The 26,699-nt window shown below is 36.5% G+C and overlaps 2 protein-coding genes across 2 annotated transcripts in view; both read right to left on the reverse strand.

Moving 5' to 3' along the window:
* Positions 1 to 20,875: 20,875 nt before the first annotated feature.
* Positions 20,876 to 21,294, reverse strand: LOC129237701 (pro-corazonin). The gene is made up of 2 exons (XM_054872591.1): positions 21,119 to 21,294; positions 20,876 to 21,050 (listed from the first exon to the last, which is right to left on the reverse strand). Exons 1-2 carry the CDS (start codon positions 21,292 to 21,294, stop codon positions 20,876 to 20,878), a joined length of 351 nt encoding a protein of 116 aa, XP_054728566.1.
* LOC129236436 (uncharacterized) overlaps positions 21,215 to 26,699 on the reverse strand; it is a 49,798-nt gene continuing 44,313 nt past the window's right edge. The window contains exon 12 of the mRNA XM_054870829.1: positions 21,215 to 21,304. The gene's annotated coding sequence lies outside the window, so the exon portion shown is untranslated. The remainder of the gene's footprint in view (positions 21,305 to 26,699) is intronic.

Here is a 26,699-nt window from a genome sequence, read left to right on the forward strand (position 1 = left end):
GGTGAATCTTCTAGTTCGGATTTTGCTCTCCAAAATGGCACAAAGAGAATAATACATCGGGCTCGCATCTGGTGAATTTGAGACGACGTTATGAAGTTCGGAACGTTGTTTTTTAGCCATTCTTGGTTCATGCGAACTTTGTGAGAAGGTACCGAGTCTTGTTGAAACGTCCATGGCCTGCCACCGAAATGTTTGTCCGCCCACGGCCTCCAAGCAACCTCCAGAATACTTTCTCGAAAATATTTCGCATTTACCTTGACCTTGAAAACGATTAAAGAGCGCCCATCTGCGGTTACAGCGGCCCAAACCCTTTCCTGTGGTGGGTGCTGCCTCCTGGTGGCCAATCGATAAGTCAAATTCTCGTATAAACGGTCGGTCAAATAAACCCCATCGTTTTGGGAGTTTAAGAATTGCTCAATTTGAAAAATTTTCTCCTCAGAAAACACAATGTTCGGAAATTGACCGCTTTTGGCCAAGCGAAGCAACTCCTTCGCTCTCTCAAGTCTGACTGTCTGACTTGGTGCTGCTTTGGTGTGAGATCATGCGCCTTTTGAATCTTGTAAGGCCTGACTTTGAGATCATTTTTCAGTATGCGGCGGATGCTACGCTCAAATATTTTCAGTTCTTTCGCCATTTGATTGGCACTTCGTCGGGGATTTCGCTCAAGTTGCTTCTTCACTTTTTGAACCATTTCACGTGACATTGCAGTCTTTTGATGACCACCTCTTTTGATGACGTCTCGCGATGCTACCAGTATCGTTGTAACGAGTAATGGTGCGATAAACAAAAACTTTATTTACTTTAAGGTGCCTGAGCTCACAAACAATCACTGGTTGTGGTGCCCGTGCATCAGCTGAAATTGGTTACACTTCGAGTGCCACACCCTGTATATAAAGCACATGTCAAAAATTAGAGAAAATTTAGAGCTACTTTAAACTTGCATTTTATCATACTAATATTGAATGGGATATAAAATTGCATCTCTAGAATTTTTCTAAAAATTCAAAATATAAAGTTTTCCGGAAGTTTGGAAAACGCGGAGAAATTGTGAGTTATATGGTTTTTGTTGTAGTATGCACTACACTTTTATAAAAACATAAAAAAAGTTAAAACTTGGTAATTTGTTGCGCTCCTATTATTTTGAACAATGACTTGAAAATAAGACTTGGAATTTTTTCCTCTTATGTAGGTAAACAATTTTTATTATGCTAGTATACACCGTAATTGGCTCCCTGTGTCGTTTTTCCGTTCGCAAAAACTGAAAAGACCTATGAATGGATGTCATTTAGCCACCGTTGAAAATACAAATATCGAGTCAATGGAACAGCTTTTGGCCATAAAAAAGATGAAAAATCAGAAGTACCTGGAAGACTAGAAAAAGCACTGACATAAGCATTTTATAGCTGAGGGGATCACTTTGAAGGACACAAAATAGATATTGATCAATCAATTGTGAGAAAAATAAAAAAAAATATGTATTAAAAAAAGAACTCGTACGGTGCGACGTCTCAGAATGAGGAGCGAAGGTTATGAAAAGTTTTGAAATTGAATGCATCTTAGGGTGTCAGCCCAATGATGGCTTGCTTTACTGGGTTTGGTAAAATTTCTTTGCTTGGTTTTACTTTGAAAGCTTCTATGGTCAGTTGGCAGCATTGAATGCTGCCAAAATAATAGTAAAATAAACAAAACGACGCGTGAAACTGAAATATCAAAGGCCATAAAAGCGTGGCCTAATAGAAAATTGAACTTTAAAGCGCTTCAAGCGAGTGAAGCGAAGCTGCCATTGGGATTTATTATAGTTGTTGAAGCGAAGCATGCATTGGACCAGCACCTGCATCATATTTGTGGTTTCAATTTACATTTCCTCGGAATGACTCTAAAGCAATAAGTAAGAAAATTTGAATAATCGCCCAACAAGTAGGTTGATTATGAGCTAATTAGGCTGGGAAGAGAACATTCCAAACAGAGTCAGCTAACCTCTGATCAGCCGGACCAAAATGTACGCGAAATAACAGAGTTCCAGTAAGATTGCATTTTTTACTGGGAGTGGTAAATATATTAAGCATACGCTAATAGCGGGTGTTACTTTGAAAGCATGAAATGATAACACACTATTGGAATGAATTTTTGAAGTGAAACTTCTTTACGCGCCACAGAGTATAATTTCAAGGCCGCGACACACGAGCTAGCGTTACGAAAAACCGTCACGAAATGTATGTATAAGCCTACGGCATACAAGCTATTCTCTTTCTCCGCTTTGTGCGGTGCTTCGTAGTCTCCCCACTCTGTAGATACATATTACAGAGTATACACAGACAATATACCCTATACTGTGCCATATACTGCAGCCTACGGCCTATGTCATATGGTGACATCCGTATACACACGCATGCGCATGATATTACAGGGGCGAGGAGACGCAGACGCCTAGACACGTAGAAAACGACGCGGGTTTGTGTAATTCACGTGTTCATCAAAATTATTATTATTATTAAATATTATTTTATATTTAAATATATATTCAGTGAAAGTGAAGTTAAAGTTTGCAAATTAATTTGCAGTTAGAACAGGTATGTATTGATTCATTTTTATAAAATTTAGTATCTATACGAAGAAATTACATAGCAGTGTATTGTGATTATGAAAGATCTATCTTACACAGTTCACAGGTACTGTTGAGGAAAAACTGCTGTGCCTTACTAAACCCGATTTGACATCACTAATGTGAGTATTTGTGAGTAAAATTTTGTAATAGTTATATTATTGTATCGGATGACCATAAAAAATATTGTTGATTTCCAATTTGGTATTACTATTTGTTATAGACTTCAATATGCCAAAAACGCCTGCTGAACGTGCACGAGAATACAGAACTCGGAAAAAATTGTCGAAACAAGAAAAACGGCCAGCGCAAACAGAAGCATAACGCAATCGAAAATGTAGGGCTCGACAGAAGGCTTTGAGAAATGCAGTCGCCAGTATCGACGAATTTCGTTGGGCCAAGTGAATTGCCCATAGTCAATCCAGACAATCCACAACCCAGTACCAGCAGAGACGATGGTAACATATTGCATCAACATTTATCACAAACGAGTGGCCAAGCTGAGCAGGCTCAAGTTCCTGTTGAAAATACTGCGGGAGGAATAATTGTCGTTCAAGCCGACTTACATCAGGCCAATTCAACGCGAAGTCCAATGAATCCGACCTCAACTACTTCCACAAAGACGACGAAATCAGTCGCTAAGCTGTGTCGTGAATATAGACAGCGAAAAAAGATGCTGGAAGATGCCATAATTTCGAAGACTGTCGATGAATTGTTTGGAAACTCTTGATCAACAAATGATTCATTTTATACAACAAAGAGAAGGATTGTCGATATTATCTTTTAATTGTCAAAGTCTACGTGCTCATGCTACTGACGTATTGAATCCAGTTATAGAAAAATGCAATGTGGTAGTTTTTCATGAGACTTGGTTACGTGAAGACGAGGAAATCAGTTTACCGAATTTTAACTGCATCATCCAGTGTAAAAGAAATAATGTTCGAACCAGAGGAGTCGCTATCTACCACAACAAAAATGATACCGTGAATATCCTCACACCACACTTACATACAATTTACCGCTATTGAAGCACCGACTAATGTACAAATTTCAGAAATAAATGAAAAATAATATTATCCACTATTATTGTATGTAATTTTATAAAAAATCATGTCAATCCTCATTAAAATACATAAATTTAATCCAAAAATTAAGAAGTTTCACTTCAAATATGCGCTCATAGTGCGGCTGGCATTTCTTTTTTTTTTTTTATTATAATCTGGTATAGTAGATAGGTACATGGCATTTATTTTTTGAATAAGTTATCCGGCATATGTTCACCGCGACTACGAATTACATGGCCTAGTCGATCAGCCCAATTTTTGACTACTTTTTCTATCTCAGTTAGCCCAATCAGCAAAAATACGATGCAAGCGATGGTCTTTTGACTTCATTTCTTGTACGAGCTGCATTTTATAGGCACGTAAGACAAGATTCTTGTGTAAAAATTTCCACGTCGTCAAAGAACAAAGACCAACAAGTTATGAACGACGACGAGTCAATAATTCGGTATTATCTTCCAATCTTTGCTCTATGAACTTTGCCAAAAGTTTTTTTATTAAAAAAAAAAGATTCCACAATCCGGAAGCGTTGTCTGGCTTTGAACAAATTATGATGACTTGCCAAACCTTGCTGAACTGAAATGTCAATACTGTTTGCCATTCTCACCTGTCAAACCATAGTTATAGATATCGATAGTTGTCATGCAGCCAAAAAAAAAAACACTCGATATATCCTTATATCTAAACAGCTGGTATCTGGGTATACAGAGTGTGTGCTGTGGCCATACCTTTCCATACACTAGTTAAAACGCTGCAAAAACACGAATCGGCATCACTGTGGCTAAACTCTAAACAGTCACAGATATTCTCTTCTCATTCTAAATGTGCTAACAACTCCGTAAAAATTCCTACAGGACTTATGAACAACAGTAGCCTGGGAATTTTTCAATACATATTAACTTTTGTTGGGGAAGGAAACAACAATTGTAATTGCATTTTAATGCAATTTACGCTTCCGTCTACAACTCTTCCACCCCTGTTCGACTTTTGGAAAGCTCATAGCGATTTACGATGTATCTTTGTTCGCTCCCTCGCCCAACTATTCTACCAACCATAAACGGTATCAGTTAAAGTACCGACGTATACGCATACACTGATGTATATGCATGCAGCCTCATTCGTTGTGAAATATGTCCTATGTCCTTAATTTCACTTTTGCTTCTTTTGTCAGATTAAAAGATAAAAATTCATATTCCCCAATTCCCAAAGCATACGCTCACTGCCACTGCCAAGCATACATACAGACACAGCTACATATACGGCATGTAGCAACTTGTGCATCAGTCAGCATTCAGCATCGGGCAGCAGCAGCAGTACTCGTATACCGTTGAATGACTACTGCGAATGAAAAAATTAAACACGAATGACAGAGATATTCGGACTTTGTTGCAATCACCACTCCTCAACCTCTCAATCAATCCCTGAGGATCAATTACCTTGTTAGCTGGAAATTCAATTTGAGAACATATTTCGATTGCCATCGGGCTAACACCCCACCGCGCCAACACCCTCTCGACAGCATACAAATGCGCATTCATTTAGCACTTGAGTGTTGTGTTTGTTTGTAGGGCGTCTACATGTGTGCACACCTATGTACCTATGTGTGTGTGTGCTTACGTAGTCGACCTTATTTGTTTGGTGTCGTTAGAATCAAAATTGTTTGCAAGTGTTTGTTTATTGTTGCGGGATTTCACAGAAATTAGTATGTATTACTGTTTACAATATTTACTATTTAGTATAAACAAGTTAAGAAGTGCTGATTTCGATCCGGACCGTGAACGAAACGATATGCGCGCACATTTTAGTTAAATTTAATTTGGGCTGGCTCTAATTTTTCGGAATCAAAAAATCTCATGGTCAATGGGAGTTATTGCTTCTAAGTCATTATCGAGATGTACATACATACGTATTTACACAGATATACGACTTGCTAAATTTTTCTTTCATCGTATTTCATTTTGTTGGTTTGCATAAAATATGAAGCAATTTGACAACAAATTGAAGCAATTTGACAACAAATTGAATTTTCCTTGAGTAAAGTCTTCTAAGGTACTTAATGAAATAAATTTAAAAATCAATAAAAATCTCATAAGCAGCCGTTTTGAAATAAGACTAATTTCCAATTAGCTTTGATGAAGTTTTAAAGCCATAACAAACTTAAGAGGTCTAGTCTGGTCAAATACTTATTTTTTATAGATATTTTTTAGGATTTTTTTTTAAGAAAATAAAATGCGATCGCGTTGATTTTATAGTATGTTATTATTGACTTCAAATAGTATACAAAAACAATTTTTTTACATATTTTTTTGTAGTAGTGTGGCACCAAAGTAAGCGTCTTAAAAAAAAGATAGGTGGCTTTTCAACAGGTTTTTGGCTCTTCAGGACATCTGAAACGAAAATGTTAAACTGATTGTTATTCTGTAGCCTTGTTATTCTGGCAAGTGTTACTTTCGTTTTTTTTCAGCCCTAACTTCCCATACTACAGCTTGATTTCCACCCGAAAAACATACTTTTTTTCAAAAGTCCGCCATTTTGTTATTTAAAAAAAAAATATTAAGGGCTTTTACCAAATTGGAGTAATTTTGCTTCATGTATATTATAACAGAGATATTTATTTATTATTTTTTGAAAACTACCGTTATTTACCGATTCAAATGTCCCTTTGAAAATTATATTATTTCATCAACAAGCTTCGACAAAGGGAGACTCTCGCTCTCAACTTGTTTTCAATTACTCGTAGTCGACGATGAATTGTTGTAGCACAGATCGGCAAGTTTAGGTAATTTTTAATCATTTTAGATTAATCGTTTAGATGTTGAGGGATTGGCAATTGTATTTCCTATGATATGTCCTCTAAGGATGAAGTTTTGCGTTTCCCACCACGAGCTTCAGGTTTCGTGCTATAGCTTACATCGTTATACTATATTTGTATAGAGATGGTTAACTCTACTATCAACTCACGTTTCTCGATTGAATAATGCTTTCCGCTACCCACTAGGTAGGTAGGTGAAATGGTTGGAGTACCAGTCTGTCCAAGTAGCACTAAATCACCCTTTTGATACCATTATGAGAACTCCAATAGCCAGATATCTACAGCCAACCAGAGTTGTTGATATAAAGCAGAAGATTGATCGGACTTAGAATGGTGCGCTGCCACAGGCTGTCGAAGAAAGGAGCACCCAGTCACCTTAATCGTCTAGCTGCCGAACCCGGAAATTTACCGAAAAAGTGCTCAACAGTCTTCCTCTTTGAAAGGTCCCCGCAGCTTCTACAATGGAGGAGGTTAAGAGGTGAACTAGCTTTTCGGTGTGTATGCTGATGGTCCAACGACCACAGCTTGAATGGCGTGAACTCCCTAAAATTTTCTGAGTACTCCGTATATTGTATCTGGTCCAAAGGGTTTTCGAAATGGCACATGAAAACAGGCAGCACCATCTTTACTGCACTTTTATCAGAAATAAGTTGTGAAATTCCCCTTTAACAACAATCAGTGGGCTGCCGATAACCGGTTGGGAGACCTCTGATACCAATTCAGTTGACCCCTTCTTGGTAAGCTCATCAGCATTCTTATTTCCTATGTCCTGGAACCCAGATCAGGGAAATGTTACTTGCACAAGCAAGAGATTTGACCTCCCGTTACAGGAGTTGAATGCTTTGGATCTGCACCATGGCGTTGTCTGAGCCTCGATCGCAGCTTGACTATAGGAAAAAATGTTGATATCTCTACCGCTCCCACGTTCCCTAAGTATTCTGCATTCCCGACGATCGCGAAGACTTTTGCCTGAAAAGCATTATCAGTATTAGGCAAGTTTAAGGAAATAGATAAGATGGCTGATTAAGAGAGCACCGCTGCTCGGACTCCTGGTTTCATCTTGGAGGCGTCAATGATTCACATTTCCCCTCGTTCCAATCCAGCCTACTTGGAAATATTGCCCTGGCACGACCCTCTAACTCCAGTTTGCGTATAGAGATATCTGTACGAAGTTCCCAGAAATACAATGTTAACTAACCAAATATTCTACAGTGTCCCTTGAGAGATCAACCTGCTTTAACCTGATTGCACTTTAAGCAGCGATAAGAATAACGCAAAAGTCGATGGGAAGTAATTGCAAAAAGGCATTTAGGGCAGCACTGGGACAAGTTTTACATGCCCCTGTGATGCCAATGCATGCAGTGCTCCCCAGTTTAGTGATACTCGTATTATAGCCATTCAGAAGAGCTTCTCGCCAAACCAGGCATCCGTACGTTAATTAAAATTGGCAGTAGATACCACTAATTTGCACATCCAAAGCACGACCTGTGGCTTGAGTCTCCAGATTTTGCCGAACATGGACTTGCAGGAGAAAAGCTATACTGACCTTCATTACCCGATTTCAATGTGTAGCTGACCGCTACCCACAAAAAAATAAAAATACCTCTATTGCAATAAATTTATATTACGTGCGCACCTAATTTCTCGCTTTATTCTGAAAAAATGGTTACAAGTGAATCATTGAAAGTATTGCCCATCGCTGGCTACTACTTTTCCCATATTTCTGGTAGATCTCGTATACCGTTGCGGTAAAACTGTTCATCTTTTGAGGCTATCCACGGATCAAGCAATTTTTTTAATGTCTTCAGCTAGACCATGTGCCATCGATCGGAACCGGTGATAATCGATCGGCGAAATATCTGGAGAATATGGCGGGTGGGGTAGGATTTCCCATTTGAGTGTTTCCAAGTATGTTTTAACGGGTTTGGCAACGTGAGGCCGAGCGTTGTCATGCTGTAGAATCACTTTTTCATGCCTCTCCGCGTATTGTGGCCGCTTCTCGCGCAGTGCTCAGCGCAGTCCGCTAAATCGCATCAATAGAAGTCGATAGCGATCCCCAGTGATGGTTTCGTTTGGTTTTAACAGTTCGTAATAAATAACACCAACTTGGCCTCACCAAATACATAGCATAACCTTCGCAGCGTGAATATTCGGCCGATGCGACGACGTAGAAGCATGACCGGGTAGTCCTCTTCCTTTACGCGGACGGTCGTCAACATTAAAATCACCGTCTTTGAAGCGACGGAACCAATTTCGGCACGTTGTTTCACTTAAAGCACCATTGCCATAAACTTTTTGTAGCTCTCGATGCGCTTCAGTCGCCGTTTTTTTTCGAATGAAAGAGGACAATCAACACTTCCCGCAAATGACGATTATTCGGCACAAAATCATACAAAACCAAAAGTATATGATGCCAAAACAAAATCACTAATGTGTCGAAGCACTTTGTTTACCATGTGTCTAAGCTTGGTTTATGACGTTCAGGCTATGTTAGAATCGACTAGCACACACTGCTGGTGGCATCTATTGATAAACAGCGGGAACTTAGTTGCGCACCTAATAACAGTGTTCTGTTTTTGACTTTTAATCATTCAACCACTTACGGTTAGCACTATTACTTGTAAATATTTATTTATTAAATTTTAGTGTCTTTATTTTTATTTTATTATTTATTATAGTAAGTAAGTGATGCTTTCCATTTCAATTCAACCGGGCTATTCGGGTCATGTTCTTCGATTTCGATGTAACTCAAATATGTTGCTCTCTGGTCAAAATAATGAGACACGTATGTTTTTGTTCGTCCGAAAAAATTTTTTTTCAAGAGTTATCGGCAATTTTGTTTTTCGGATCAAAATCGATTTTTTTTATTTCTATTAGCAAATTTTTTTTGTTTAAATGTCCATAACTTAGTCAAAAATCAACCGATTTTAATAATTTTGGGTTCAAAATGATCGTCATTACTTAAACGAGCGATTTCATGTAGAAACAATTGCAAAAAAGTAGTTGAAAATTTTTTATTTTGCAAAAAACAAAAAGTGCGAAACAGGGTTTTTACTCAAAAATTCATTACCCAAAAACAACTCATTTTAGCTACTGGGCATTCAGCTTAATTAAAGTTTGACATGTTTTCTTGATTTGGAAAAAGTTATAAAAAAAAAATACACTTTTTGAAATATGGAATTTCGAAAAATTTTCAATTTTTTTTCTTTTTTGCTAAATAAAAAATGTTCAACTACTTTTTTGCAATTGTTTCTACATGAAATCGCTCGTTTAAGTAATGACGATCATTTTGAATCCAGAATTATTAAAATCGGTTCATTTTTGACTAAGTTATGGGCATTTAAAAGAAAAATTTGCTTATAGAAATAAAAAAAATCGATTTTGATCCGAAAAACAAAATTGCCGATAACTCTTGAAAAAAAATTTTTTCGGGCGAACAAAAAAATACGTGTTTCATTATTTTGACCAGAGAGCAACATATTTGAGTTACATCGAAATCGAAGAACATGACCCGAATAGCCCGGTTGAATTGAAATGGAAAGCATCAAGTACGAAAATGTATTCCAAAAAGGGCAATGCCAAGTTATACTAGAGGGCTTTTTACTTTTCCGTCCTTCACAAAATATTCTATGAACTGTTCTTATGAACTTCTACACTACTATTTTCATGAACACAGCTGTATGTTTGTTTTGGGATTGTATCTACCTACATTCGTATAAATATATATGTACCTATATGTATTTACAGCCACTTACTTTAAACATTTACACATATTTACACACCTACAAAATAAATACATACATCACCCAGCGTGAGTTAAGAACGAAAAGCTGAGCAACACCAAATACACCCCTGATAATTTTTTGATGTAACCAAAGTTGGTGTTTATAAATATTTGATGAGGGCTGAAGCTTGTTATGGAATAGGCTATTTACATAACGACACTATTGGGAAGGGAAGTGGCCATGGCAAGGAAGGGAAACCAAAGACTTCTGCTTTGACCGAATTAAAAAAGTGGAAAACTCCATTTAAGGTATTCATAGCAGTTAAAAAGAAATACACGCATACATATGTAGTTTTCCAAGTAAATATAATTGTTTGCAGTTTATAGAAAAATAAATAATTACGCTTGCTGCTTAGCAGTAAGGCTTGGATGGAAAAAATGAAAGCCTAACCAAAGAAATTTAACTACTAATTTCTGCATTGCGAACAGCTCCCCACAAAAATTGGCATTAGGTCTATTCTATTCGGCAAACGTTGTAGCCTAGACAGACGGCGGCGTTAATCGGGATTACCGGCACAGTTAATGCTGATTAAAATTGTAGTGTGACAGATGGATTAGTGAACAGCTGATTTATTGAAGAGTTTTGTCAGTAAAAGATGGATAACAGGCACCAAATAAAGGTGTTAGCTGCACTGATACTAAGAATTGAAAATTTAAATATAAAATAAATACAAATGAATATAAAAAAAAACTTAAATTTTTCAAACTGCTTCAAAATATCAAAACAATTAATGTAATATCGAACGTATGAGTGTAAACTACCATTGCATTCAGTCTTTTTTGTTCTTCACCTTAAAAGTTTCATTATTTTTAGTTCACAATAGATATTCACTGCCATTTTTCGGCAATGTTGCCATCGAAAGTTCCCTTAATCCGCTTAAATTATAAGAATTAAGCTAGTTGTCAATCCGCATTAGTTGCTTTTAAGGGGACCACCGAGAAATGTCAAAAAATCGATTTTTTGTTTTTTCGATATTTCGAAAGTCTAGTAACTGAAGAATATACTGTGAAGTTTTCATGCGGAAATTCCCAATATTATATAGCTTCTACAGCCCATTAACTAGGTAGAGAGCGGTCCGTGCATACCTGTACCTCAAATTTTAAACTCATTTATCTCGAAATGACTTTTTTCGGCCTGGTGTTGTCAAAAAAAACACTATTCAACCGAATCGTCTGAAATTTTAATATGTAGCCCGTATTAGAATCATTGTTTAGGCCACACCCTAAAGTCTAATAAATGTTTAGCCACCTGCGCCTACCGTTTCAACTGGTTCCAGTCGCTGTAACGTTAAGGTCGTTAACCTTGGATTTTCCCCGCCGAACAGTTAAAACGTTTACTGTGTTAAACGCTGTTCGGCGAGGTTACTTTCGCCTTAATTTTAAATTTCATTTTCACTGCGATTTTTCTAACCCAAGGATCAGGACGAGTCAGCCGACCAAGGTAATTATAAGCCCATATTGTATAATATTATACATACATAACTCCGTGTTATTATATATTGTATGATATTGCTACATCCATAACTTCATGCATCCAAATATTAATAAAAACTGATAATAACTCGAGATTGACGCGCTTTTTTTTCTTTTTCTTTAAAAAATATCATCGGCACGACCGTGGAGACCCCACATATTAAACTTCGCACCTGCGTCGCCCTGCGATGATAAACAATCATATTATTATTTCATTTATTTCGTACCCACCCTCTTATTCCGCAAATCCACCCTCACAATGGACAACAAACTTATCCTCTACAAATCTGTGATAAAACCAGTCTGGACTTACGGAATCCAACTGTACCCCACAGTGCGTCAAATTCAAACTTGGAAATCCTGCAGCGTTTCCAGTCCAAGACTCTATGCACCCTAGTCAAAGCTCCGTGGTACGTAACAAATGCCCAAATTCATCGGGACTTAGACATCCCTTCAATAAAAGAGGAAATACAAAACGTAACCAGTAAATACCGAAATCGACTTCAATCGCACCCAAATGAACTGGCCTCTACCCTCATGTGTCTTTTTAAGGTTGAAAAGAAAAACACCAATTCAGCTCGTCCAAGAGCCATCTATAAAATATTGAATTTATTTATTAGAAAGGATATTTCACTGGAAATATTCCTTTAATACTTAAATCAAAGCTACTCTTAAATGTAACCAAATATTTGTAAAATGTCTTCTAAGAATTGTAAGTATAGACAGAATACAAAATAAAGTTAAAAAAAAAAAATTTAAAATTTTTATATAAAAAAAACCATTTTTAGAGTGTCAAATTTAAAACCGCGTCATTTTGTCAAATTTTATATTATTTATTTTTTTTTTATTCTAGTACGGGGTATAGCTACAGTCATGCTGATTAATATTTTTTTGGCTTTTGTGTTTCAAATAAATAGAAGAGCCAAAATGGGCAATACCGTCCAGATCCAATTTTTTGGCAGGGTCAACTTCAGCGCCATTTTTTAAATTATTAAAATTAAAAACAAATTTTCTTTTTTTCATTTTTGTATGTAAAAGAAGTTTTATTCAACTAAAGCTTAAAAAAATTACCTAATTATCGTTTTTTTTTATTTAAAAAAAAATTCCTGAAAATACCCTTATCCTTAATTCTTGACATAATTCCGAATTAAGTCGTTAATCCTAATTAGCGCCACCATATGTCTAGGCTATTAACAAGCGGCCAATAGATGAAGCAACTGGTAGATATAAACAAACATATCTTGGTAGCGCTGGAAAAGAGTTCTCAAAAATTACATTTGTTTGAAAGGACTTAATAAATATTCATAGCATAGCGTTCATACTGGTTCATACATTTATTTATTGCCTTAACTCATTACTTGTGATGCTCGTACTTTGTAAACACCCTTTGTGTTCTCGTCCTTCTCAATGCTGTTGATGACTGTAGACTAAAAACTAACAATTGTTAGGTGTAGTATGAGCACGGCGGGAGCATCAAAAGAGAATTCGGAAAGTTGAAGCAACGAAAGTCTCCCAATATGAACACGATCTAATGAAACTCTCTACAAAGAGTGTTGGCAGCATTGAAAATGGTGCGTTATATCTATATATATAAAAATGAAATGATGTTCGTTTGTACGCATTTTTTTGGGCCGATACGAGGCCAATTTTATTCGTTCTTTTTTCATATTATAGGGATCCACTAGGGGAAGGTTTTTAGCAAAAAAATTCTTTTAAATATTTTCTTCATATAAAAAAAAGAAAAAATCAAAATATTGTACAAAACAAAACTTGCTCGATTCTTAGATTAAAGTAAGTTTCGAATCGACATTCATTTTATGTGTACAACTTTTTTTGAATTTTTCGTTATTGTATACAGAAATTTCAAGTGATTCGAATGAATTTTTTTTTTTTTTTATTTCTTCCATAAAATATTACACCTGTCGTTAGACAATAAGTAATTTGATTTACAAAAAGATGGAATGAGAGTGATATTGAAGGGCCAATGCCCCCAAGCTCATTTAGAAGAAATATATACATATTATTTAAAAACAAGTGGTTAACAAACAATGACATATACGATTAGTTGACAATTGATTACAAGGATTTTGCAAGATCTGTTGGTGCTTGACGGTTAAGCCGACTTTGGGTAGATTTTTCTTTATTTGGTAGTCTTCTCATCATAGGATTTGTATGCCTTAATAGTCTATTTATGTGTCTTCTGCTAGCGCTTTGTATTGTTTCATCAATAGTATCGATGTCAAGGTCGCGATGAATATCTGCGTTAGGTATGTACCAAGGTGCATTAGTTAAGGTCCTAAGTATTTATGAAAATAATGTTTCAATTCAATTGAGCAATGCTTTCTTTGACCAATTCTATATGGAAATGAATGCGTTTGCAAACGATGTTTTCGGCTATGAACAAATGTTGGAATCGAATGAAAAAGGAAGGAAACGCGAAATGATAAAAAAAATTCTTGGAAAATTTAAAATGAATGGTGCTTCATTGGAAAAATTCAAAGGTAATAAGAACATACACAAGATAAAGTTAGAATTCGAATTTTTAGATTTATTTTGTTTATTTCTCATTTTTTCAGAAGTACACCACACAACAACTCATTCCAACTCTGATTTTGAAATCCTGTTGGAATTGGTGCTCGATAATTTTGTCACTTTTTATGGAACATATGGACCAAAGAACACAAAAAAAATAATTTAGTTTTGTTTTGATTTTTTGCAACATTTTGGTTTTCAGTGAATACAATAAAAACAATACTGTTTTTTCGTGAACACAAAATTCTAAATTTATTACGTTGTTTGTTTAGAATTTTTTTAGAAAAAAAGTAAATTTTTTGGTTTTGAGGAAATTTGTTTATTGTTGCTATTTGTGAAAGCGTAGATATTTGTAAGTATTTGACTATAATCCTAAAAGTTAATGGAATACCACTATGACACATAGAAAACATTTTTTCAAAGGAGTGTTTTTCGAAAATTATAAAAACAATTGTTTTCAAAAATTTTGAAGAAATAAAGTAAAATAAAAAAATTTCGAAAGCATGGAATTTTTTCAAAACCAAATTTTCCTCAAAAAGATAAAAGAAATTTCTTCGAGAGGTGTTTTTCTAAAATTACAAAAAAAAAAATTTCAAAAATTTTAAACAAATAAAATAAAATAAAACTTTTTCAGGGGTATGAAATTTTTTCAAAACAAAATTTTCTGAAAACCAAACAAAATTAAAAAAAAAAAAAATGGTGTTTTCAAAGCATTTCATATTCCACTATTAATAGAGAATACATTTTTTCGAGGGGGTGTTTTTCAAAGCGGAAAAAAATCTTTTTTAACAAATCAATTTAAATTTTTACAAAAGTATGAAATTTTTTCAAGAACGAAATTTTCTCAAAAACGTTAAATTAAAAAAAAATAGTTTTTTCAAAATATTTAATTTTCAGCAATTAACTGAGAAGAAATTTGTTAGAGCGAAGTGTTTTTCAAAACTTCAAAAAACACTTTTTAACCAAAAAAAATAAACCTTTTTTCAAAAACAACAGGAATGATAACATTGCCTAACAATTTCTGCACTTTTGCACAGTCTAAAGAGGCATTGATACAGAGTGTATTTCCAAACATAGGTCAACATTACAAAAACCATGATTGACTCAGCGAAAGAGCAATTTTAGCTGGGAAAAATAAGGACGTCAATGGTATAAATTCAGCTATTTTAGATCAAATACCTGGTGACATAGTTGCGTATAAGTCAATGGACACTATTACTGATCAAGATGAGGTCGTAAATTATCCAACTGAATTCTTAAACTCACTCGATTTGCCAGGCTTACCACCTCATAATTTACGATTAAAAATTGGAGCACCGATTATTATGCTGCGCAACATTAATGTGCCACGACTTTGCAACGGTACCAGACTCGCTGTGAAGAAGCTAATGGGTAAAGTTATCGAAGCAACAATTTTGAAAGGGAAGTACAAAGGAGAAGACATTTGGATACCCTGAATTCCACTGATTCCGGCGGATTTACCATTCGATTTCAAACGTTTGCAGTTCCCTATTCGCCTTGCCTTCGCTATGAGAATTAATAAGGCGCAAGGACAGTCTCTACAAATGTGCGGTATTAATTTAGAATACCCAATTTTTTCTCATGGACAATTGTATGTAGCTTGCTCACGAGTTGGCAAACCATCGTCATTATTCACGCGAAAGATGAAAAAACCAAAAACGTTGTCTACCAAAAAGTGTTACAATAAAGTTCGAATGAAATTGTATCAAAGAATTTGCTTTGTTTCGTATTAATTTTATTCTCTTTCAGCAAATCATTGAATTTATCGTCTAGCGAAGCGGGCGAGGGTACGCTAGTATTATATATTATGAAGTGTAACCATACTTGGTAGCGGCGCACACTGGGGATTTAGCGGAAGAAAGTCAAATTTGCAACATACCACCTACGCAATGTTTAATGGTATTTCTAAATTCCACAATAAAACCAACAATAAAATCAAAAAGAATTACTAAACTCCGACTTACAGTTTTTTTTATAGATATGTCAAAAGTATAATTTTTTTATAATATAGTATTGAACTGACTAAGAAAAAACTTCAAAGCCCAAGGTGGTTTTTTTCCTTTTGCTTGAGCCGACTTCCAATTTTTTATTTTTCATTTAGGGTACGATATTTTTATATATTTTAGCCGGAAGAACAAAGGCTGTGAAGCATTTGATTATCTATTTATAATTAATTTTACGAAAAAAAAAAAAAATCATATTCCTTCATATTCTTGGATCTGCAAGTTGAGCTACATTTACCTACGGTCAAAAACTAGTATCAACGTGTTGCTTAATAGCGTCTCTTTCAGTTTTAATCAATTGCAGGTGCCACCAGGTGCCACCAGGCGCCACTGATTATTTTTTGGCAATGATAATAATTAAACGCTTTCTAGTGTGTGTATAATGATAACGAAACACTTTTAATTTTGTTTTGACATTTTGAAGGGTAATTCAGAATTATGAACTTACATGTATCCTGTGCGTAAATATTTGCTGGCTTATATTAATAAAAAACAAAAAAAATTAAAATTTATGAATTTAAAAACAATTTTTTTTTAAATTTTTTTTTAAATAGTTTTTAAACATGTTCTTTTCATACACAAATATATACAACTTCGTTAGTAGTAAAAATGTAAATATTTTTTGGGATGTATACTTTTTTCCGCATCTCTGTACAAAAATCTCCAGTGTGCGGCGCATCTTTCTCAAGAACTTTGTTGTTGCTTTCACAAGCAAAGTTTACGTCAAGTGGGCCGAGCTGAGAGATATCGAACAAAGAAGTGACGAATCAAAGGCGACTATTGTTTGAATCCTAACCTTAGATTAGGTTAGGTTGAAGCCATTGTCCACTGTAGGACACACTAAGGCTCATTATCCATTGTGATGCCGCGTGGCCCTCCTAAAACCAATGTGTACGTTTCAAAAATTTTGTAGGATTCTTAATTTCGACAGAGTCGAGATCGTCCGATTTATTAAATGATTGTCCACCCAAAATAGTGAGTCCCTCGGGATCGTCTCTTCCTATTCCTCGTCTAGACAACTTCTGCAGAAGTCATGTGTTTGCACACCCATTCTCTGGGCGTGCCTACCGATTAGGCAGTGCTCCGTAACAACTGAAATCAGTGTATTAAGACTGTACTTATCTCTTCTTAGTAGAAGTTCCGTGCGTTTAGCATTGAGAGTCGGCCACAGTTGACTGGCGATTTTGCAAGTGGCTTCATTACGCCATCTTTCATTCGCTACTCTTACAATTTCTTTGCGGACACGTAGTTTACACGTATGCAAGGGTATACCTATGTATATCATTGTCTATGTACTCATCAGGAATTTGGTACCAATTTTTGCTAGTTCATAGGCCCTGCAGTTCGCCTCAATGTCACAATGGCCAGGAACCCATGTTATCATTAGGTAAAATGACTTAGCCATCTCGTTAAGAGATGCGCGGCATTTCATAGCTACCTTGGAGGCTGTCGACTATTTTGTGAGGGCTTTTATCGCCGCCAGTGTGTCAAAATGTAGATATCATCTCCAGGTATCGCATCACACTGTACCAGTGTCACGGCTTTCATTATCGCCATCAGTTTAGCCTGAAAGACACTGCAGTAGTCGGGAAGCCGAAAACTGGAGGAGATCCCCAGATGCTCGGAATATTCCGCCCACCCTTGCTGCATTCGCAGCATGTTGAAATGCTGAAGTCAGTTCATCAACAGTAGAGTCTAAACGTAGCTCGGAGTTAATTTGGTATGTCGTGCCAGGAAAGTTGCTGGTTATTATGTTTTCAAACATTCCCCAGTTTGTACGTCTGCGGTTCACGACCGATTTTCACAGTTTAGTTGGTAATACAATTCTGTACGTTAAGTTCCTGTGGTCTGAGAAGGACCAATCTTTTAGAATTAGTAGTAGAGAGATGACATAGAAGAAGACATATGAACGTGGCGGCGAATTGTAATGAAGGAAACCATAAATAGAGGAATTCGTTAGGTCTTTTCATAAAACGAATAATTTGTAACAATTATTACAAACTTTCAAGTTTTGGTGTTCAAGTATCCCAAAAACTTCCAAAATGGGGGAAAGTGAGAGAGCAAAATGACATTTCATTTTGAGTGAAAGTTGCAAGTTTTCACTGGATACGTTCTTACAAAGATTTTGCAAGTGATGCTGATTAAAATGGAGATTATATATAAATAAATATATTTTAGATAATGTTTATTTGAAGTCGTATATTAAATAGGAATCGGCTCGGAAATGAAAATACTTGCAGCTGCTGGATATTTTTTGCATGAACGGACCTATTTTCAATCAATGATTTAAACTTAAAGGATTAAAAGACTTTTTAGCTTGAAACATTTTTCAATCAAACCTCTATCAATGAAATCATAGTGCGTGGAACCTAATAATTTCAAAACTTTTTAAATTATTCCTCACAAAACTTACGAAAAATATATCTAAGGATAAGAATGTAAACTAGGTTTGAAGTGGGCAGCACAACAACAACCAGCAATAAAATAATAACATCCTGCCCCAGCCTAACGGCGATTAAGGATGCAATTAAGCAGCTGAAGCTCCACAAAGCGGCGGGCGAAGATGGCATACAGCCTAAACTAATAACAGCCGTCCCGCAAATATCAGCGGAAATTCTTCATGCCCACATCACCGCCGTCTGGAGCAATGAAAAGTTGCCTCCGTCCTGGGCAAAAGACATCATAGTGAAGCTGCCCAAGAAAGGCGACCTGTGTTACTGCGACAATTGGCGAGGATTAACCCTACTTAACACCATCTACACAATTGTAGCCGTAATCATACAAAGCAGGCTCAAACATATCGAACGCTCCTTAAGAGACGAGCAAGCTGGTTTTCACCCTCACCGAAGCTGTGTAGACCAAGCCAACACACTTCAGACTATAGTAAAACAATCAGTTGACTGGCGCCCCCCGCTCTACATGCTGTTCGTAGACTTTAAGAAGGCGTTCGACACTATCAAACGAGACGCAATATGGCTGGCACTGAGTAGAAAGGGAGTTCCCGCCAAATTAATCCGCCTCATCAAAGCTCTCTACCAGAACTCCAAACTGGCAGTGCTTCACAAAGGCGTTATCAGCGATCCATTCACTACCAAAGCAGGTGTAAGGCAAGGTTGTCCCCTGTCGCCCCTTCTCTTCGCCATCGTCCTTGATGACGTCATGAGCCAACTGACACTGCACAAAACAGGCATCATATGGAGTTTCACCAGACATCTTGAGGACCTGGACTTCGCCGATGACATCTGTCTTCTCTCTAACAAACTCTCTGACATGCATGCGATGGTGGACAAATTAGTCGCGCTGGTACGCACTGTCGGACTGGAGGTCAACATCGCCCAAACCAAGGCCATGAGAGTTAACCACAATAACGCAAAGCAGATATTGATTGACGGATGCCCGGTGGAATTGGTTGAAAGCTTCTGCTACCTCGGCTGCATCATCACGGCAGATGGTGCAGCAGATGAAGATATCAACTGCAGGCTAAACAAAGCTAGGGCGGCATTCGAGCGAATGCATACGGTATGGGGGAGTTCGCAAATCTCCAGGCGCACTAAACTACGAATATTCGGCTCATGCGTATAGGTAGTATTGTTGTACGGAAGCGAAATATGGCTGGTCTCTAACACCATCACACAGAGGCTACAATCCTTCTGGCCAAACACCATCAGTAAGGACGCACTGTGGAGATTAACGAACGAGGAACTCATCCTTAGGCAAATCAAACGCAGAAAGTGACGATGAATGGAACCCGCAAGGGAGCAGAGGTCGCGGTCGACCAAAAAACACTTGGAGAAGGTCGATGCTGCGCGAACTAGCATATGCCGACATCTCATGGGACGGCACAAAAACAATAGCACAGAACCGTGTACGATGGAAAGTCTTGTCGAGGCCCTATGCTCACTAGAGGAGTGAACGAGGAGAGAAAAAAAAAGAATGTAAGCTATATTTTTTCTCGAATTCGTTACTCCGAAATATTATACTTAAGGAATTTATTTGCCACCTTTATTCATATCATTTTATGAACAAGAGATTTGAAGCTTCAAGTAGGCTATAGGAATGGTTTTAGGATCGTAATAATTTAATTTAATTACAAAATATGGAAAAGGCGTTTGCTTTTTTAATTCCAATACTACAATTTTTTCGAGTTTAGAAAATTTTCAACCAAACTTTTAAAAATGGAAACTCATTGCATGAACCTTAACATTTCATAAGCCTCACATGAATGAAGCGAGGAATTGGCTAAAATTGAATCTTCATCGGCGTATAGTACTTTTTGTGTGTTTCAGTGTGAGTATATCATAGAGCAAGTTTTTTTTTTTTTTGGTAGCTGTTTGCTATACTATATTTGCAAGGTTTTAAGTTATAATTTTATAAACATTCATACTTATTTTAGAAAAATTTTCAAATTAAATTAGCTCTATAATTTTAATTAATATTATATTATATTTTTGTTGTTGACCTACATACATATATACAATAAATAACTGAGCAAGGTAAATGTAACATTATATGTGGCGTTGAATGTAGTGATAATTCTGAAGCGAGCCATTTATTTTATTTTATAAATAATTTGGCTATAATCACGATTTAATGCTTTCCATAATCGTTCGTTTCAGCAGCGTTCAGCTCTTCGTACAGTTCATTTGATTGATGATGATTTCCGAATGGGTTGTTGTTGATGTAGCTTGTCGGAGTCAATGATTGGACAGCCGCACGAATTCGCAGAGGATTGCGAAGTAATTGTTGCAGCTGCATTACACACCTAAATAATACAAACATAACAAAAACAAAGAATGTATTAAAGTAATTTAATTGAACAACTTGGTATACCTTTCCAATTTGCGATCACCATCTTGTTGAATGCCGAAAATTTCTGGAGTGTCGTCATCTCTGTGCGCATTAAATGCCCGCTTGCCATTGGTCCATCCGTGGGAGTATTGAAATGTCTGACCGAAGCAAGCTGTCGCGCAGCAGAGGACGGCCAATGAAAGAAACAATTTGAACATCGTGTTTATGCTGCAAAAAATATATTAGTTTAAAGATTTTCTTTAAAAGAATTATTTTAATTTTTTTTTTAAACTGGAACTGAAAGGTGTTGATAAACTGAATATCTTCGGCTAGAAAAACCACATTGAAATTGCTGAGCACGCAATGGTACATAAATTAGCCAGGAAAGGGGCAGCCTCCCCATTTATAGGATTTTTTGGCCTGAGGAAGGGCAATTTCTCAGCTCTTATTCAAGAAGTACAGGAAAAACAAAGAATATTGAAAATTCAAATCGCATTCAAAATCAATGGTAAGTAGCCTTTAAGTAAACCGTTTTAAGGATAGTAAGAAATTTAATAAGAATAATTTTAGAACCAGCAATTAAATGAATTATTTGACAGCAATTAATGAAATTGACTTTTATAATGAATGCATGCCTAGATTGGAAATATATACCATTCCAATGGAAAGTATCCGAAATAGTAATGATACCTAAACCAGGCAAAAATCCGAATGAAGTGTCATCCTACCGGCCAATCGCTCTGCTTCCAGTAATGGGTAAACTTTTCGAAAAGCTGTTCTCCAAACGCTTAAAATCTATAATTGCATGTAGAAACATCATACCCTCACATCAGTTTGGCTTCCGGGAAAAACACTCTACCGTCGAACAAATACACAGGATAACGCATACAATAGAAGACGCGCTAGAGAGTAATAAAGTCTGCTCAGCAATATTCCTTGACGTTGCCCAGGCATTTGATAAAGTATGGCACGAAGGACTACTTTGTAAATTAAAATCCCTTCTTCCGTTGCAGTTCACTGACATTTTGGAATCGTATATAACAAATAGGTACTTTAGAGTAAAGCAAAAGCAGGCGTATTCGGAAATAAAACAAATATTGGCCGGAGTACCACAAGGCAGCATACTCGGCCCAGTACTGTACCTACTCTATACCGCAGACCTACCAGTACCGAAAATGTGCAAAGTAGCTACATTCGCTGACGATACATGCATCTTAGCCGTTGGATCAACTGAAAACGAATCCGTCCAGAAACTGCAGAAGTCCATTGACGAAGTAGTCACATGGACTGAAAATTGGAACATAAAGCTAAACGAAACTAAATCAGTTCACGTGGATTTTACTAACAAAAAAATTATCTACAAACCAGTTCATATTTTGTCAGCAATAGTGCCAAATGCTAATAGTGCAAAGTATCTAGGCATGACTTTAGATGTAAAGCTCAAGTGGAAAGAGCACGTGAAAATCAAAGCTGCTGAGCTGAATCTAAAGATGCAAAAACTCCAATGGCTAATTGGCAGAAACTCTGAGCTATCAACTCAAAATAAACTCCTCATATACAACCAAGTGCTAAAGCCGGTGTGGACCTATGGTCTTCAATTATGGGGATGTACTGCAAAGACCAACATCGACATTATACAGCGCTTCCAAAATAGAGTAATCAGGGGAATCGTTAAAGCTCCCTGGTACGTGCGTAATGAAGATCTGCACAAGGATTTAAATTTAAAAACCGTCTCAGACACAGCCAATTTCTGTGCAGTTAAGCATGCTGAAAAATTAAAAAAACACATTAACGCAGAAGCTTCCGTACTAAGCGATGAAGCAACTGTAAAAAGAAGATTGAAAAGAAAGAAACCTCAAGACTTAGTTGTCAATATTGTTTAAGCTACTTCAAATTGTCAAATGAAAATTACTTATTAGTTTTATACTAGGTGTAATCTTTATGGAATGTAAATAAAAATTTATAACATTTCAATAAAAAAAAAAAAAAAAAAAAAAAAAAAATTCAAAATATTAAGTGTCACTATCGTAACAAGATCGTAAAAGAGGCCCAGCCTTCCACTGACGATGTCAGAGATCGGCTCAGAACTTTAAGTACATATAACTTTATTATATTTAATTATTTAGAAATTTGAATTTATATTTGCAATTAATAAAACTACCACTGATGTTCACTATAAGGATTTAACCCAGTTAAAATATCTTTTTACTGAAAACTTTAAAAGAAAATCCATTAATTTCTGATTTCTTTAATTCATCCAAGCCGAAACATATGTACTTCGAATTAATAACAATTTTTATTATTTAAGATGTAGTTTCTTGAAAAAAAAGGAATATTCGATAACTCGATATCTCCATAAGTCGAACATTTTCATTGTATATTGCTGATTCAAGTGATAGAAGTTTGACTGTGTATTAATTTTTACTGGAGTTATCGCGTTAAAACGGATTCTCATCATTCTGACCATTTTGGTATACGTAATAAATTGTAATACCATTGGACATGTGTGTGTGCGGGTATTATAATTATTTATAAAAAGGCACTGCTTAATCGACTCGACTGGAAATGAATCAAACGCCATAAGCATAGTGTGCAGCGCGCCATCTATGTGTGAATTATGTGTCGCAACGTAAATTTTATGGTGCTCACACTCACCAACGTAAACATACGCCCTTATCAGCTGACACGATGAAACTAGATGGATGAATTTTCACCACCGTTCATCGTGTCAGGTGAAACGGACGTCGGGCGTACGTTTACGTTGGGGAGTGTGAGCAACATTACTGTTAAGTATTTTTAGCACAGTTGAGTTTTGAAAGGTTTGCTATTGGACATCCTCCGAAACTAAGCCCTATTGTGATTTTCGGAACTTTTTGTAAAATACGACATCTCCAAGGAGCTCAAACGACAGTTCACCACAAGGTTTCTTCGACAATTTACCTTCCTTCTACCGGTTACGATAGTGTACCTGTATTTTGGCGGTTCGTCTAGATGGCACGAAGGTATCGCCATTTTTAATCACTAAAGGTAAAAAATACCAGACTTAACGTGTTTCTGGAATTTATGTCATTGAAAGTGAAAAAGCCTGGGTGCACGCAACAGTTATAAAAAAGGGGGTTGATTTTATGCTGCCACCACTTTTGAGGGGTCCAACTAGAGGTTTACTAGTTTGGGCTTCAGCCAGTACTCACCGCGCTAAAGACATGAAAAACTTTCTTGCGCTGAGAGGAAGATTGATCAAATAATGATTCCGGCAGGAATGACTGGACACTTAACCTTGCAATAAACAAGCCATTCAGGGATTATTTGCCGATGGAAATCAATGAATATATTGAAAGCAGAATGATGAGAAATCATCGAGGTAATTTTGTAAAACCAGGCTTACAAGGAGTTGTGAATTGTGTAAAAAATCCATGGGACAAAATAACTGATAGTGATGTTTCCAATGCACTGCGAACAGGCTACTTAGACAAGAAGTATTCATTTAATGGTAGTTATATCGCATGGCGGCCGCCGTAGCCGAATGGGTTGGTGCGTGATTACCATTCGGAATTCACAGAGAAAACGTTGGTTCGAATCTCGGTGAAATACCAAAATTAAGGAAAACATTTTTCTAATAGCGGTCACCCCTCGGCTGGCAATGGCAAACCTCCGAGTGTATTTCTGCCATGAAAAAGCTCCTCATAAAAAATATCTGCCGTTCGGAGTCGGCTTGAAACTGTAGGTCCCTCCATTTGTGGAATAACATCAAGACGCACACCACAAATAGGAGGAGGAGCTCGGCCAAACACCCAAAAAAGGGTGTACGCGCCAATTAAATCTGTATATATATATATATATCGCAAGACATAAGGAATTCGGACTAACGATTCAACATGAAATGAATTTGGAAGAAAATCAGAATATAAATCAGAATTTTATTAATGGCGATGCATTTAAATTTCTATATTCTGTGTAAAATAAATACTAAATAAAAATATATAAATATACTTTTAGTTTGGTCCTCTCCCGAAAAAAACCGTAGCGGGTATTTTAGACCGAAAAAGAGAGTAAGGCAGTCTCTCATTTTCGGAAAAAGACGGTAGACACCACACCGAGTTTTGCACCGCATAAAAATTGAAAACACCACACATCTCTCACCCGAAGATTTCACCTGTTCACCTTCAATTTGTTACTATTTTCTTATTTTGGAAATGATAACTAAATTAACAACTCCGCCCATCGTCCTAATATACAAAATTACATGTCTTCTCAGCTTTCTACAAAATAATTGCTCTGCGTGTGCCTTTGTCGACCATCATCCACAAATGCCAAATTCCAAATATATTTGTAGCTCTATGCTCAGCGCGATAGCCGCTTTGCCGCCAAGCATTCTAAAATACACTAAAACGCAACAAAAACTGTTTCTGTAAAGTTGATCACAGAGAACCTGAACTTCATGCAAGAAAGGGACTGCGTTGATATCGCCAAAGACACGATTTCCAAGGCTGAATCCGACCTAACGATCATCAAGCACATCATTACTGGAAACGAGACGTTGGTTTTTGAGTATGACACGCAATCCAGACATCATGAAAGTGAGTGGGTCTAAAATGAAAGCGATGCTCACGGTTTTTAAAGATTGCAACGGTTTTGCACAACACAAATTTTTGCCAGAAAATCACACAGTTAATTAAGATTATTATTTGGGCGTTATCGGATGTTTACGTAAAGCAATTCGCCAAAACAGAAAGGAAAAAAACTCGTGGATTTTGCACTAACATAACGCATCATCGCACAGTGTCATCATTATCCGTGAATTTTTGACCAAGAACGCAACGAATATCATTCAACAGCCATCGAATTCATCTGATATGGCTCCCTGCGATTTCTTTCTGTTTGATCGAGTCAAAAAACCACTAGAGGGAACACGTTTTAATAGCCGAAAGGAAGTAATTGAAAAATCGAAGACGACTCTAATGGCTATACCGGAAATAGAGTTCCAGAAATGTTTCGAGAACTGGATCAAACACTGGATTAAGTGCGTTGCATTTGACGGGGAGTACTTTGAAGAAGATAATGCGATAATATCACTTTTGCGGAATGTACTCGTACTCCGGGAAATTTTTGATCGAGGTGCTGTATACATATACTCCCATTTCCCATTTAATAGTCACATTAACTTTGTTGTATCCACTTCTTACTCAATATTAGGTTTTACACGGCGTAATAGCTCGAAGTTCTCGGACCCTTACACTCTCAAATGACTTTTTACTTCCTTTGTTCGCTCCAGATTAGAATATGCAACATATGAATTTCCAGAAGGTCAGACAACTAATGAGGACTATTATTTGGGCGTATTTTTCCGGGAACTTTTTGATCAAGTTGGCAATGCAAATAATGCTAAAAACAGAGTAGCATGGAAAGGATTTGAGTTTATCGCTTTTTAATACCTTTGAATGCGTGACCGGAAATGAGTAAGGCTAAGTAACTGGCATTAACTTATCATCATTCCGTCAGTAATGGCGCAGTAATCTTCATTCCATTTGCATGGTTCACACACTTGAAAGCATATGTTTTTCGTTCACTTTGGATTTCTGTTTGCTTTTTTGGTTGTAACGACAAAGAATAGTTTAATGTCATT

This window comes from Anastrepha obliqua, chromosome 1 (genome assembly GCF_027943255.1).
Source record: "Anastrepha obliqua isolate idAnaObli1 chromosome 1, idAnaObli1_1.0, whole genome shotgun sequence".
NCBI lineage: Eukaryota > Metazoa > Arthropoda > Insecta > Diptera > Tephritidae > Anastrepha > Anastrepha obliqua.